This window comes from Elephas maximus, chromosome 10 (genome assembly GCF_024166365.1).
Source record: "Elephas maximus indicus isolate mEleMax1 chromosome 10, mEleMax1 primary haplotype, whole genome shotgun sequence".
NCBI lineage: Eukaryota > Metazoa > Chordata > Mammalia > Proboscidea > Elephantidae > Elephas > Elephas maximus.
In genome coordinates, this window is record NC_064828.1 from 101,879,044 (window position 1) to 101,896,190 (window position 17,147).

Genomic DNA, 17,147 nt, shown 5'->3' on the forward strand with positions numbered 1-17,147 from the left:
TTTTCAATGGCTGAGTTTTTAGAAGTAGGTCTCCAGGCCTTTCCTCGGAGGTGCATCTGGGTGGGCACAAGCTTTCACTCGTTCCGTTAGCTGCGGAACACATTAACCGTTTGCACCTCCCAGGTAGATCACTGAGCCCGTGTGGCTTCAGAGCCTGCCTGACCTAACCATGTATCATTCTGCACAATATTACAGGCACTGGTCTTTATACATATTTGTTTTCCCCACTGCCTTGCCATCCCCTTAGGAGAAAGTACTGTCCCTTGTTAATTGCCCATACCCCCACAGTGTTAAGAACACAGAGGTGTTATCTGATAATTCCTTATTATATTGACCTGGGGACAGTAAGGAGTGGTGACAATAGGGAGCTGGATTGGGAATTATTATGGGTGAATAGAAAGAGTTCAGAGCAGCAACAAGACCAGGTGGGAACCGGGCTCATCAATACATAGAGGTCTGGGTCTGCCTGGCATGGAGCCCCCCTCTCTCCCACCAGCTGTCTGTCAGGCACAGCCGGAGCTGAGGAAGCAGGGATAGAAGCTGGTAAAGCAGACACAGCTGGAGGTGAGTGCAGGAAGGGAGGGCAGGTGCAAGAGGGAGGCAGCCACCAGGCATGGCCAGGCCTCACCGAGAGAACGCAGCTGTAGAAGCAAGCAGGACTTAAGTCAGAGAGCATTTGCTCAATGCTGTCTTTGAACCTATAGAAGTTGAAGCAGGCTCGAGATAACTCCTGAGATTACCTTACATGAAAAGAGAAGCTCTTTGAAATAGTGACTATAACCAGGGCAAAAATGTTATTTCCAAGGAAAAGAAAAAACCCAGAGAGATATGGAAACAAGGAGCTGGTTTGAAAAGTCTGTGTTGCTCTTCCCATTTGTACTCAGCTTGTCTGAGTATGGAACCCTGGTGGCACAGTGGTTAAGAGCTGGCTGCTAACCAAAAGGTCGGCAGTTCAAATCCACCAACCACTTCTTGGAAACCCTATGGGGCAGTTCTACTTTATCCTATAGGGTTGCTATGAGTCAGAATCAACTGGAGGGCAACGGGTTCTGTCTGAGTATTGAAATCCCTTTTTAACATAAAAAAAAAAAAAAATTCCGAGTCCCTACATGATAATAGAACTTTTGGTACCCACTGACTAAGAAAGCTTATAAAGACAAAAATATACTACTAATTCAGGAATCACCCTTTAAAATGAATGTAAATGAATTACTGATGACAACGCTTACATGCATTTAAAAAAAGGGTAGTTAGTATCTATGAGATGGAGACAGGTTTTTCGGTCTAGCAGCACCACTTGATGCAGAAAACGATTCCCTGATCCTTTAAAATAACGCTGCAGGCCCCTGGGAACTCCCCACCCACAGGGTGAGAATCCAGCTCCATACCAGCAAGTGACTAAAGTTCAGCAGTCACCTTCCACGAGGTGGTGCAAGGCCATTAAGTAAAAAACACCACAACGCACAAATGCAGCTCGCCTCAGAAAATAAAAGACAACGTGTTTTCCCCAAGAAAACACAGGTCGTATCTCCTCTAACAGGAATGCAAGTTTCCTTGGCTGGATTCGATTCTGGGGAGTGTGGTGTGTTGACAGTCCTTCCTGACATGAAGCCCATCAGAGCCTGCTCAGCAGTGTGGCTGTAATATGCCCCATCCTGCCGCCACCTCCCAAGGAAGCTGCCTTTTTGGGGCGAAGGTTCCAGAACACTGGTACCCCTCAGTAATGATCTATTCTAAATACACTTTCCCATTTCTGAAGCAAAAAGACCTAGAGCCATTCAGAACTGATCCATGACAACGCACAAACCAGTCACCCCATTTACGAATAGCTCAGTCCCTCCTCCCCAGTGAAAACACCTAGCTCCACGATGGTCAGACATAACAAGGGTATCTCTCAACTTCCAGAATCCTAATTCGTTGGAAGGTACACCAGAGTGGGGTATTGCTTGCTTGTGGAAGTGACACCAGCCCTTTTTGATAAATGTGTTAAAAAAATTTTTTTTAAAAACCTTCTGATTTTCAGTTACATAGTTCTACAAAAGAGCAAAGGATTATTATTCTACTAAATCAGTGCCCTCCAGAGGAACCTGACTAGCCTGTGAAAACTGGTGATGTAGGGTGAATGTACAAAATAATCCACCTATTAAGCTGATTTTATGGTACTACTAAAAAGTGGGGAAAAAGAAAACCTGTCACCACGAATCCATTCTGACTCATAGCAACCCTATAAATGTGCGCGTGCTAATAAAACTCTTGGATTACATTCATAACTCAAAAATACTGGAAGTTTTAGCAGTGCTCAGAGGCCAATTTATATCGATAAATGCACACATACAAAAAGAAGAAAGAGCCAAAAGCAGAGAACTGTCCCTACAACTTGAACAAATAGAAAGGGAGCAACAAAAGAATCCATCAGGCACCAGAAGAAAACAAATAATAAAAATTAGAGCTGAACTAAATGAATTAGAGAACAGAAAAACAATTGAAAGAATTAACAAAGCCAAAAGCTGGTTCTTTGAAAAAATTAACAAAATTGATAAACCATTGGCTAGACTGACTAAAGAAATACAGGAAAGGAAACAAATAACCCGAATAAGAAACGAGAAGGACCACATCACAACACAACCAAATGAAATTAAAAGAATCATTTCAGATTACTATGAAAAATTGTACTCTAACAAATTTGAAAACCTAGAAGAAATGGATGAATTCTTGGAAAAACACTACCTACCTAAACTAACACATTCAGAAGTAGAACAACTAAATAGACCCATAACAAAAAAAGAGATTGAAACGGTAATCAAAAAACTTCCAACAAAAAAAAGCCCCGGCCCGGACGGCTTCACTGCAGAGTTCTACCAAACTTTCAGAGAAGAGTTAACACCACTACTACTAAAGGTATTTCAAAGCATAGAAAATGACGGAATATTACCCAACTCATTCTATGAAGCCACCATCTCCCTGATACCAAAACCAGGTAAAGACATTACAAAAAAAGAAAATTATAGACCTATATCCCTCATGAACATACATGCAAAAATCCTCAACAAAATTCTAGCCAATAGAATCCAACAACACATCAAAAAAATAATTCACCATGATCAAGTGGGATTTATACCAGGTATGCAAGGCTGGTTTAATATCAGAAAAACCATTAATGTAATCCATCACATAAATAAAACAAAAGACAAAAACCACAAGCTCTTATCAATTGATGCAGAAAAGGCATTTGACAAAGTCCAACACCCATTTATGATAAAAACTCTTACCAAAATAGGAATTGAAGGAAAATTCCTCAACATAATAAAGGGCATCTATGCAAAGCCAACAGCCAATATCACTCTAAATGGGGAGAACCTGAAAGCATTTCCCTTGAGAACGGGAACCACACAAGGATGCCCTTTATCACCGCTCTTATTCAACATCGTGCTTGAAGTCCTAGCCAGGGCAATTAGGCTAGACAAAGAAATAAAAGGTATCCGGATTGGCAAGGAGGAAGTAAAGTTATCACTATTTGCAGATGACATGATCTTATACACAGAAAACCCTAAGGAATCCTCCAGAAAACTACTGAAACTAATAGAAGAGTTTGGCAGAGTCTCAGGTTATAAAATAAACATACAAAAATCACTTAGATTCCTCTACATCAACAAAAAGAACACCGAAGAGGAAATAACCAAATCAATACCATTCACAGTAGCCCCCAAGAAGATAAAATACTTAGGAATAAATCTTACCAAGGGTGTAAAAGACCTATACAAAGAAAACTACAAAGCTTTACTATAAGAAATTCAAAAGGACATACTTAAGTGGAAAAATATACCTTGCTCATGGATAGGAAGACTTAACAGAGTAAAAATGTCTATTCTACCAAAAGCCATCTATACATATAACGCACTTCCAATCCAAATTCCAATGTCATATTTTAAGGTGATAGAGAAACAAACCACCAATTTCATAAAGGGAAAGAAGCCCCGGATAAGTAAAGCATTACTGAAAAAGAAGAAGAAAGTGGGAGGCCTCACTCTACCTGATTTCAGAAGCTATTATACAGCCACAGTACTCAAAACAGCCTGGTACTGGTACAACAACAGGCACATAGACCAATGGAACAGAATTGAGAACCCAGATATAAATCCATCCATGTATGAGCAGCTGATATTTGACAAAAGGACCAGTGTCAGTTAATTGGGGAAAAGATAGTCTTTTTAACAAATGGTGCTGGCATAACTGGATATCCATTTGCAAAAAAATGAAACAGGACCCATACCTCACACCATGCACAAAAACTAACTCCAAGTGGATCAAAGACCTAAACATAAAGACTAAAACGATAAAGATCATGGAAGAAAAAATAGGGACAATCCTAGGAGCCCTAATAGAAGGCATAAACAGAATACAAAACATTACCAAAAATGATGAAGAGAAACCAGATAACTGGGAGCTCCTAAAAATCAAACACCTATGCTCATCTAAAGACTTCACCAAAAGAGTAAAAAGACCACCTACAGACTGGGAAAGAATTTTCAGCTATGACATCTCAGACCAGCGCCTGATCTCTAAAATCTACATGATTCTGCCAAACCTCAACCACAAAAAGACAAACAACCCAATCAAGAAGTGGGCAAAGGATATGAACACACACTTCACTAAAGAAGATATTCAGGCAGCCAACAGATACATGAGAAAATGCTCTCGATCATTAGCCATTAGAGAAATGCAAATTAAAACTACGATGAGATTCCATCTCACTCCAACAAGGCTGGCATTAATCCAAAAAACACAAAATAATAAATGTTGGAGAGGCTGCGGAGAGATTGGAACTCTTATACACTGCTGGTGGGAATGTCAAATGGTACAACCACTTTGGAAATCTATCTGGCGTTATCTTAAACAGTTAGAATAGAACTACCATACAACCCAGAAATCCCACTCCTCGGAATATACCCTAGAGATACAAGAGCCTTCACACAAACAGATATATGCACACCCATGTTTATTGCAGCTCTGTTTACAATAGCAAAAAGCTGGAAGCAACCAAGGTGTCCATCAACGGATGAATGGGTAAATAAATTGTGGTATATTCACTCAATGGAATACTACACATCGATAAAGAACAGCGACGAATCTGTGAAACATTTCATAACACGGAGGAAACCTGGAAGGCATTATGCTGAGCGAAATGAGTCAGAGGCAAAAGGACAAATATTGTATAAGACCACTATTATAAGATCTTGAGAAATAGTAAAAACTGAGAAGAACACATACTTTTGTGGTTACGAAGGGGGGAGGGAGGGAGGGAGGGAGGGAGAGGGTATTTTATTGATTAATCAGTAGATAAGAACTGCTTTAGGTGAAGGGAAAGACAACACTCAATACCTGGAAGGTCAGCTCAATTGGACTGGATCAAAAGCAAAGAATTCCCGGGATAAAATGAATGCTTCAAAGGTCAGCGGAGCAAGGGCGGGGGTTTGGGGAACATGGTTTGAGGGGACTTCTAAGTCAATTGGCAAAATAATTCTATTATGAAAACATTCTACATCCCACTTTGAAATGTGGCGTCTGGGGTCTTAAATGCTAACAAGCGGCCATCTAAGATGCATCAATTGGTCTCAACCCACCTGGAGCAAAGGAAAATGAAGAACACCAAGGTCACACGACAACTAAGAGCCCAAGAGACAGAAAGGGCCGCATGAACCAGAGACCTACATCATCCTGAGACCAGAAGAACTAGTTGGTGCCCAGCCACAATTGATGACTGCCCTGACAGGGAGCACAACAGAGAACTCCTGAGGGAACAGGAGATCAGTGGGATGCAGACCCCATATTCTCATAAAAAGACCATACTTAATGGTCTGACTGAGCCTAGAGGAATCCCGGCGGCCATGCTCCCCAGACCTTCTGTTGGCACAGGACAGGAACCATGCCCGAAGACAACTCATCAGACATGAAAGGAACTAGACAGTGGGTGGGAAAGAGATGCTGATGAAGAGTGAGCTAATTATATCAGGTGGACACTTGAGATGGTGTTGGCAACTCTTGTCTGGAGGGGGGATGGGAGGATAGAGAGAGACGGAAGCTGGCAAAATTGTCACGAAAGGAGAGACTGAATGGGTTGACTCAATAGGGGGAGAGCAAGCGGGAGTACGGAGTAAGATGTATGTAAACTTATATGTGACAGACTGATTGGATTTGTAAACGTTCACTTGAAGCTTAATAAAAGTTAATAAAAAAAAAAGCTAAAAAAAAAAATACTGAAAGTTTTAGATACAGGTCATCACGGGGTAGATCTAAAGAATCACAGAAGTTTGGGTGGCCCCCAAGAGCAAAGATATAAAGTATTTGAGTTAATAAAACACCTGTGACCCTAGGAAGTGATCATGTCTTCAATGGGCAAGGCCTATGAGATAATGAACATTCAAAAAAATTTTCTAGATAGTTTCCTCTATTGGGTCAAAATTTCCAACCACTTGCTATGAGTCGATTTCGACTCATGGCAAACCCATGTGGATCAGAGTAGAACTGGGCTCCATGGGGTTTTCAGTGGCTGATTTTTCAAAAGTAGATCGTCAGGCTTTTCTTCTAAGGCACCTCTGGGTGGACTCCAACCTCCAACCTTTTGGTTAGCAGACGAGTGTGTCAATCGTTTACAACACCCAGAGACTTCCCAAACCGTATAGACCTCTCTGTCCTAAACCCACCTTCACATTAATCATGTGGCAGACATAAGCAAAGCACCTTTAAATTCCAGGTCAATTTCCAAGAGAACACCAGGAAAGATGTGTTTGCTAATAATGAACCAGATTTAGGGGAACAAGGAGCCGTGGTGGCGCAATGTTTAAGCATGCTCGGCTGCTAACCGAAAGGTTGCCCCATCCAGCAGCCCTATAGGAGAAAGACCTGGCAATCTGCTCCCATAAAGATAACAGCCTAGAAAACCCTATGAAGCAGTTCTACTCTGTCACATAGCGTGGCTATGGGTCAGAATCAACTCAATGGCAAGCTGAAATTGACTTTACGGCACCTGACAACAAGCATTAGGGAAACAGAGCAGGTCCATGGAGAAGCAGCACAAGCTATGGTCCAATACAAGGCAGCAATAAAAAACCTTTGGAAGGCAGATAAAGAAAGGGCCAATGTTAACTTTTTCTCAACTGGCCGTCTTTACCTATCCCAGGTCTTAATAAACCTTCTGTGAATCCTCTTCTGAACCATCAGATCCTATCCCTAAGTTACAAGAGAAAGAAGGAAGACAGGATAGTGGAATGGCTGAACCCCTGCGTGTGTTTGGTGCAGGGGCCTGGCTTTGGAATCTTAGCTGTGTCACTTATGAGCTGTTTGACCTTGGAGAGGTCACAAAACCTCTCTAAGGAAGTACTCCGATCGTGCAAAATTAAGGACAATAATGGGAGGTTTGTTGGGCAGCTTACTCTAGTTAAAGCCCACAGTGCAGTGTCTGACATACAGTACACCCTCAAAACACATAAGCAACTAGTATTAATATTTCTACTTCAATACTCAGATGCCATTGAGACTCCGTTTAACCTCAACCAAATCCTATTGGTCAATGGCAAATTCAAAGTTCTCTACAAAGGTCCCTATGTACAAAAGTTCACAGATGCTCACACATAATGGTTCACCTCAAAGTAGCCATCAGATTCCCGGAAGTCACCTGAGATCCAAGTTCGCCAGAAAGAAAAACAGAGGCTCTATTAAACTACCTTAAAAATGTTTAAATGTTAAACATTATTCAGGCAGTATTTTACGTAGTTATATTTTAGGCCTGTTACTCAGACTTTGCTAGCTTTACTGTTTATTAAAAAGAGTGAAGATGTCATTTAAAGGCCATTATAACCTTCTATAGCGATCTCAGACCACAACAGGAAACAGCAAAGGGGCACCAGCCAGTTATTAAAGAGAAGCCCAGAAAGAGGGTGAGCAGTATATTAGATTAGTCTTTACTGGATCAGCTGAAGTTCCTGCTGAGATGGTTTGCCTATTGAAGATAATAGTAGAACGAGCCATTTTCATGTATACTCATCAGGGTCAAGCCCCCAGGCATTTTCCCTTATTGATGAGAAATGATCTTACTCCCAGATTATAAAATCTCCAAAGCCCTCTTTCAGGGACCATAGGAGAGAGGAGGGATGGAGCTGACACTGAAGAACTGGTTGGGACCATTGCTGGAGAGAGTGAGCCCGTGTGGAAGATTGCCCAGGGGAGCAGAGCATATGCCTAGGGCCTGGGGGGCAGGTAACCCTGAACATCCCATTAAAACAGTAGTTCTTAACCAGGGCGATTTTGTCCACTAGGAGGCATTTCACAATGTCTGGACATATCTTTCGTTGTCACAACTTAGGAAAGGGGTGCTACTGGCATTGAGTGGGTGTTGTTGTTGTTGTTGTTGTTAGGTGCCGTAGAGTCATCTCTGACTCACAGCGACCCCATGTACAACAGAACAAACACTGCCCGGTCCTACACCATCTCACAATCGTTGCTGTGTTTGAGCCCATCGTTGCAGCCACTGTGTCAGTCCACCTTGTTGAGGGTCTTCCTCTTTTTCAATGAACCTTCTCCAGGGTCTGGTCTCTCTTGATAACATCAGACAATGTTCATCTAGTGGGTAGAGGCCAAGAATGCTGCTAAATATCCTACAATGCACTGAACAATCCCCCACAACTAAGAATTATTCAGGTCAAAATGTCAGTAGTGCCAAGGTTGAGCAACCCTGCATTAGAGGAAGGGAGAAGACAAGGGGATGTTCATGGGAAACTGTGTCACGGGCTGTCATTAAGAGATGCTGTGCAATCTGTTTTGTGGATCTCATTTACGTAGTTTCATCTCAAGCAAAGGAAACCCACATTCCAGGCCTATCATTTAAGCAAGGCAATATACCTAAGCCAATTTAAAAGGGCCCTGGTTGATAAAGCCCTAAAATTATTTGCCTTTTTTGCATTTCAAAACAATTACCCCTCCGCTCTTTTTTAGTCCCTTAGGGAAAATAAGAAAGCAATTGCTTACGCTAGCTCCAGGGTCTTCTCTCTGATAAAAATAAACTGCTCACATTAGCCATGTAACAATAACCCTATCAAGTTGTCAAGATTTTGTAATATGATTATGTCATCAGGGAAGATCAACTGCTAGAAAAAAACATCAGGCTTGGTAACACACGGGACCAACGAAAGTGAGATGGATTCATGCGATAGCCACAAGAGATTCAAACGTAACAACGACCACGAAGATGGCACAGGACTGGGCAATGTTTCGTTCTATACATAAGGTTGCCATGAGTCAGAGCAGACTGGACATCAACTAAAAAACAACAAATACATGTATGTGTGTGTGTATAATATACATATATTAAAAAAAAAAAACATGTTATTATATATGGAGCCCTGGTGGTGCAGTGGTTAAGAGTTCAGCTGCTAACCAAAAGTTCAGCAGTTCGAATCCACCAGCCGCTCCTTGGAAACCCTATGGGACAGTTCTATTCTGTCTTACAGGGTCACTATGAGTCAGAATCGACTCGATGGCAATTGGTTTGGTTTTGATTTTATATTACATATCTGTATTTCAATCACTGTCATGTTATAGAGGCAGACACACAGACACACGAGCATGCTCATGAAGTTGTAAACTGAACTTCAATATCACATCTCGTCTATACTACTGAAAGGCAGCCACGTTTTAGACCAAAAATCCAGCCCAATCCCCCTGCCTATGTGGCTACAGCACCAGCGTGCATGGCTGAAACATCAATGAACACCTTCACTGATAACAGGAACTGGAAGCTCAAGTTGAACCCACAGAGCTAAAAATAACACCCAGTTTCCAAAGCAGGGATTTTTATCTCCTTGAAATAATAAAATACTAATTATTTTATTATACTATTATAAAATAATAATTTTAAATTAACTCCTTTGCTGCTGGATGCTAGCTCAAGGACACCTTGTGAGAAACAGAGCCTCCTTCCAAGTGTGCTCTTCAACGTCTTTCTGTGACACATGCCAGGCATGTGGCGGGGGCCTCCGAGAGTCTTTGGCTTCCACCGACCTCCCCCTTGCTGCAATCCAAAGTGATTGATTAGCCCACTAATCAAACATCATGAGCAGATTGAGACTATCTTTACCCCGTCTTAAGCATTTGGCAGGCTCTCAATTTCCCCAAGTAATCACGGCACCAATAACTCAGGATAATGTGTTCTTATTGTCGGCAACACCCGGACTCCTTTGGCTCCAAAGGCAAATAAACATTTCTGCCTTATCATTGGGGGAAAAGGCCAAAGAAGAAAAAGAGTGTCTGTGAGTTTCAGAGGGAATATCAGAAAGCCCACTGATCGGCCACATTAAAAAGAGGCAGCTGCTTCGTACCAGCCAAAGTCCAGCTCAGAGCCAGTAAGTAGGATCCAGTCGAAAATGTGACCAGTTCTCCTATAGCGTCCTATTGAGTGACAGCCAGCCTGATCCAGCAAAAGAGACAGCCCACGGCAGGGGAGGAAGAGGCTGTCCCTGAAGCCTGGTGTCAGCCGCTTAATCCCAGATAATTACCCTTCGTTGCTAATGGTTCAGATTTCCCCTGGGAAACTCAGGACACATTATTTTTACTTTGTGTTATTGTCACGGATTGAATTAGTCCCCCCAAAAATGTGTGCATCAGTTTGGCTGGTCCATGATTCCCGGTATTGTGTGATTTTCTTGTATGTTGTATATCCTGCCTCTATGATGTTAATGAGGGAGGGAAGGATGGGATGGCAGTCGTATTAGTGAGGCAAGACTCAACCTACAAGATTAGATTGTGTCTTGAGGCGATCTGTGGAGATATTAAAGAAAGAAGCGAGCAGAGAGACAGGGGGACCTCATACCACCAAGAAAGCAGCACTGGGAGCAGAGCATGTCCTTTGGACCTGGGGTCCCTGTGCCTGAGATGCTCCCAGACCAGGGGAAGATGGATGACAAGGACCTTCCTCCAGAGCCAACAGATAGAGAAAGCCTTCCTCTGGAGCTGATGCCCTGAATTTGGGCTTGTAACCTACTAGACTGTGAGAGAATAAATTTCTCTTTGTTAAAGCCATCCACTTGTGGTATTTCTGTTATAGCAGCACTAGATGACTAAGACAGTTATATAAATATTTATAAATCATTTCCATAACTTAGTGTGGAATGTTCCAAGTTGGTTTCATGGTGGATTAATGTATCCAATAGCAAGTATCTTCCAGCCCGCTGGAAAGGTTAAGGTAGGATTACTGGTTCTAGTCCAAGGCCCTGCTACCAAGTCACTGTGTGACTCTGGGCAAGTCACTTAGCAAATCATGGCCTCCATTTTCTCAAATGTGAAATGAGTGAGTCTCACTACAATACCATGCCTCAAAGAGTGATCTGAACCTAAATTCCAGGGATGCTTGTCACCTGGAAATGGGACTCAGGGTAGGTCCCAGGCAATGCACACATGACATTACTTAACCAGTTGTGGTCAATTCCAATTCATGGCAACCCCATGTGTGTCAGAGTAGAATTATGCTCCATACAGTTTTCAATCGCTGTAATCTCTTAGAAATAGATCGCCAGGCCTTTCTCAAGGAAAATCTGGGTGGACTCAAAGCTCCACCTTTCAGTTAGTAGCTGAGTATGTTAACAATTTATACCACTCAGGTACTCCTTGACATTACCAAATGGCTCACCAATTTTCTCATCCTCCCCTCTTCCTGGATGCTGAACAACACATTCCACAGCCCCCTCTGCAGCTGGCCCATAGTTCAGACTAAAGGGCTGTAACTGAGGTAAAGCTCTTAAGAGCAAATGCAATGCTCCAGTTCTCTTCCCCTGCTGTTGCAGGTCCTAAAGCCTGGGGAGTTGCCCAGACCTGGTAGGACAGAAACTAAGCCTGTGCTGTTTGTGTTGCCATAGCATAAATCTCCTGACTTATTCAAGGATCCCAAAGGCCACCTGATTCTCTGGCAGGGGGTGTGGGGGAGAATAGCTTCCCTACCAGTGGCCTATGTGGCTAGCAGTTAGTTGACATCTGTGGCAGATGCTGTCATTTGCTTACCCCAACTTCTTTGCTAGCAGAATTCTAATTTTGTTCATAACAGCAACGTGTTCAGCCCCAGGCAATGAACCATCATTTCTCCAAGTCAGGGAATCTCAAACTTTAGTAGGTATCAGATTCACCTGAAGAGCTTGGTAAACACAGATTGCTGGGCCTCAACCCCAGAGTGCATTTCTAACAAGTTCCCAGAACATGCTGATGCTTCTGGTCCAGTGACCACACTTTGAGAACCACTGGTATAGGCCAACCTTAGTAATCTCAGCCTCCTTTGTCAGATACTCACATTCCTAACTTCCCCTGTAGGATGGGGATTGTCATGTTACACAGTCCGCTCAATGAGACATAAGGAGAAGTCTGCAAAGATTTTTTTCCCATAAAAGGAGAGCCCTTTTGTCTTGCCTTAAATGTGGGTGCATGAAAACATGGTTTTGGGTCCTGCGGTAGCCATCTTGCAATCATGCTGCTGAAAAACCAACATGCCAAGGACAGCAGAGCAGAAAGAGAGAACAAACCTAGCAGACCTGACATTGTGGAGCTAATGCGCCAAACCTGGAGCAATTTACTTCCAGGTTCCTTGCTATGTGAGATAATTAAGCAACTAAATTCTTATTCCACTGTTAATCGGTGTTGGGGAGAATGTCCATCTTCCTGGCCTCATGTTCCATGTAGAGGGGCTTTGGCTAGAGTAGCACTCTGGACCTCTCTCCCTGTCACTCATCCAGGACAAGTGACTTGCATGGTGATTTTAGCACAAAGGATGGAGCCAGTTCGACTCAGCCCCCTTCTTCTCCCAATTGGAGGCCATCCGCCTACAGAGAGGTGCACTCTGCTTTGCCTTCCACAAACTAGCAAGGTTAGTGGGGTAGGCTCGGCCTTTATGGAGGAAGTCTGGCTTCTGATGACTGAGTGGGTGAGGAAAGCAGCATTTCTAAAATGGTCTCCCAAAGATGTTCCCCCCTACTCCCATAACTATGCTATGTTATATAGCCCAGTTGACCTAAGATAGGAGGATTATCCAGGGGGGCCTGATCTCATTGCATAAGCCCTCAAAAGCAGAGAGCTTTCTCCAGCTGATGGCAGAAGGGACAGAAGGAAAGTCAGAGAGATTCAAAGCATGCGAATTATTAGATGCACCATTGCTGGCTTTGAAGATGGAGGGACCATGTGCCAAGGACTGCGGGAGGCCTCTAGAAACTGAGAATTACCCGCCCACTCCAGTGACAACCAGTAAGTAAACAGGGACCTCAGTCCTATAACCACAAGGTACTATATTCTACTAAAACTTGACTGAGCTAGGAATCAGATTCTTCCCCAGATCCAAAGCCCCACCCAGCTGATACTTTGATTTCAGACTTATGATATTCTAAACACAGTACTCAGCCAAGCCCACCCAGGCTTCTGACCTACAGGACTGTCAGATGATAAATGGATGTTGTTTTATGCATCTACACTTACGGTAATTTGTTACACAGCCATAGAAATCTAATACAGTGATGACCAAAACCCAAACCCGCTGCTGTAAAGTCCATTCTGACTCATAGTGACCCTATAGGACAGAATAAAACTATCCCCCATAGGGTTTCCAAGGAGCAGCTGATGGATTTGAGCTGCTAATCTTTTGGTTAGCAGCCGAGCTCTTAACCACTACACTACCGCAGTACTGAAGTCTTTCTAATTCAGGGGCGAAGTGGTCAGTAAGGTCTTTTGGCCTCAGAACTAAAGCCACATTCTCCAATCAGCTTATCAGCAATAAAACTGACATTTATAAATCTGACTCCATGGTCTATTTCTCAGTTCATCCTGAACTTCATAGGAGAAGAAAGAGTTTTTATTTATTCATCCCATAGAAGCTTCAACAGTCAGGCTTTGTATCACTCTGCTGTCAACAGCATTCCTAAGTAACACAGCACCCCCCAGAAATTCTTAAAATGAGGCTCAGGACTTGGGATGTGTTAGAACGAATGAACAAGGTGCCTCAGGTGACAGACTGGTATCTGGAAGGTTGATTTTATCTTGTATTTTTGGAATTGTTATTGTTATTAGCTGCCGTTGAGTTTATAGTGACCCCATGCACGAGGGATCGGGGACCAGGCCTTTGTGATCCACAGGGTTTTTATTGAGTGATTTTTCAACATGGATCATCCAGTCTTTCTTTCTAGACTGTTTTAGTCTAAAAGCTCCACTGAAACCTCTTCGGCCTCATAGCAATACTCAAGCCTCCACTGACAGACGAGTGGTGGCTATCCTTCAGGTGCATTCGCTGGGAATCAAACCTAGGTCTCCCTCACGGAAGGTGAGAACTCTACCATAAAACCACCACCATTCCCTATAAATCCTCCCTTCCCAAAGGGTGAGAGAAAGCGTAATAGATGAGACAAAAGGCTTATAGCAACTACTCAGCAGGCAAAAGGGAAAAAAATGAACCTTCCCCATGAAGACTGAAAATTCACAGCCTTGAGCTTGTGTTGGCGTATGCAAAATCCAGTTTTCAAATAATCAAGGAAGAGTGATTGGCTGCTTAGAAGTAGTTTGAATGAATAGCAAAGAGCTTTGAGATTTTCTACTAAAACTTTACATGCAGCAAGCAAGCTGCCATGGGATCGGTTGCTTATATACCCAGGAAGTGCACTTACATTACTCCTGGAATTCAGTCACCCCATCCTTCCAACATTCTGCCAATGAATACATTGTGTGCTGCCAATTCGATAATATAAGGCTGTCTTGCCTTCCTAACAGACTCCCAGTCTTTTGATGGTACTACAAGAACAGAGTGGGCCATTCAGCATAAAAATGAAATGTGAGATTTTAAGGCTCTGTCTCAGAGCCAATTGAATGATCCATTCGAGAGACAGCCTCAAGAGGAAAGACAACAGTACTCTCTACTGGTAGTTTAAAATTCATTAGGGAAGATTTGGTTCCCAAATTTGATAGCAGGCATAGTCAAACTGATTGCAACCTCTTCGCTCATTTAGAACACAGTAATTAAAAATGTTTAACTAAAGGAGATTTCAAAGGCTTTCAGTCCAATCCTTTCTTTCTAAATATGAGGAAACAGATCTAGAGAAGCTACATAAAAATAAACAATCCCAGATTAGTCATTTCTCCGTTTGAATCCTGTTCTGAGTGTTCAATACGCCAGAATCATCTTTCTCTAACTTGGAGGGCTACGAAGACACCTCCAAAAAGTTCAGAAAGGTTTTTGGAGACAGAGTTGCCAGGTCTGGTTGAGGGAGATGGGAACATCTGAGAAGCAGAGCACTGAGCATCAACTGTCTCCATGGTGACCACTGAGGGGCCCAGGCGCATGCTCTAGTGAGACCAGCTGGCCAGCCAGCACTTATGGGGCAAAGGTTGTCAGATATTCTAGAAAAACTCACATGCCACCACCAAGCTACTCAGATGAAACATGAATGGGTGTCAATCCTGCTAAGCAGTGCTTTATTTGGGAGACAGACACGTAGCAGCTCTGAACTCTTGTGCGGCTGACCCTGTGCCAACCCCTTTTTGTACATTATTTTATTTACTCATCATCAAAAACTTATAAAGTAGATTCAAATTCTATCCCATTTTTCTGATGACTAAACTGAGGCAGCTTACCCAGGGTGACTGAGCTTATAAGTGGTGGCTCCTACCCAGTTGTAGTGCCCTATTCCCGCCACTCAAACGAAACCTCTGAAACACTTCAGTTAGGGATCTCCTTGGTGGTTCAAACCCACCCAGCAGCCCCATGGAAGAAAGACCTGGTGATCTGCTTCTGTAAAGATTACAGCCAAAAAAACCCCTATGGGATTGCCATAAGTCAGAATTGACTCAATGGCAACAGGTTTTTGTTGTGTTTTGCTTTGTTTTTTGTTCTCTTCCTCTGAAGATAAGTATACACCATGATACCAGAGACAGACAGACTTAAGAGGAAAGTTTAAGAGTTCTTGTCTCACAGAGAAAAAAGTACAGCTTTTTTTTTATCTTTACTCGTCATTGCTAGATTCTGGAAAAGATCTCCAAATGTCATTTCAAAATATTAAGTCATCATCAGAAAGAATCCCCTGAAGAATATTCAAAACACTTGAGAATTGGATCAATAATGAGAAAAAAAAAGAACAGAAATGACTTTACACTTAAGAAAAACAAGTGTTCTGTTAAATCATATGAATGGGTGTGAGTTAAAGGGTATTGGGAGCCCTAGTCCAGTTGTATCTACTCCACATGCCTGACACTGATGCCAGAAAAGCCATCTTTAGTAAATAAACATGAGTTGACGTTTTTGTCTATTGTTTAAAGGTAAGTATTCCCAAGAGGAAAAAAAACACTAAGCCAATAGCAATCATCAACACCTTAGTATAAGTTAGTATATTGGTATACTATAACTGAGTGAGCACTCAGCAGTGGGACGGGAGAGAGGGCGAGGCCATGAAGAAGAGGCAGATGTAAACACAGAACCATGAGAAGATACGCTTCTGTAAGAGCTCTTAGATGCCAGGATTTGTCTGAAAACACTGAGCTTGGAAATAAAATGGCATGAAGGAGTTCCAACAGCAAAATGGATGAATTTACAATTCTCTATCTATTGCAAATACACTAAGGAACCCATTTTCCACCTCAAGGAGAAATTTAGTATGCTTCACTTCTTCAGAAAATATGTATTGGAAAATCCATACTTTACCCTCTTGTGTTGAGATTCCAGCAATACCACTCCAAAGTAGGAAGCTACTCACAAGAAGGAAGTGTAGACACAGTACCCATGACTTCCATTGGCCAAAACAGAAAATACCATCATGACATTCAACTATACCACTGGAAGCATATCTGATACAACACCTTTGATAATTCCTTCTGGATCCCATCAGGCTAAAGTCAATTGGATCACACTGGTTAGGTTTAAATAGACGCAGTACTCACTCGAAAGACCTTCTCCACTCTTGCAATGCTTTTCCCAAAGATGGTTCCAAGTTGGTCTCCAATTCCAGCCAATAAGAAACCAAAGAGTGGAATTCCAAAGATGGCATATAAAATACAAAAGATTTTGCCTCCTTCAGTGCTTGGAGCAATATTCCCATACCCTGGTGAGAAATATTAAAGAGAGGGAGAATGGTAAGGTGACAGAG

General features: G+C 42.5%; 1 protein-coding gene across 1 annotated transcript in view; it reads right to left on the bottom strand.

Moving 5' to 3' along the window:
- Positions 1 to 17,147, bottom strand: part of KCNK10 (potassium two pore domain channel subfamily K member 10) — a 160,433-nt gene that overhangs the window by 34,684 nt on the left and 108,602 nt on the right. Inside the window, exon 4 of the mRNA XM_049898380.1 lies at positions 16,942 to 17,102. Coding sequence (XP_049754337.1) covers positions 16,942 to 17,102 — 161 coding nt within the window. The remainder of the gene's footprint in view (positions 1 to 16,941; positions 17,103 to 17,147) is intronic.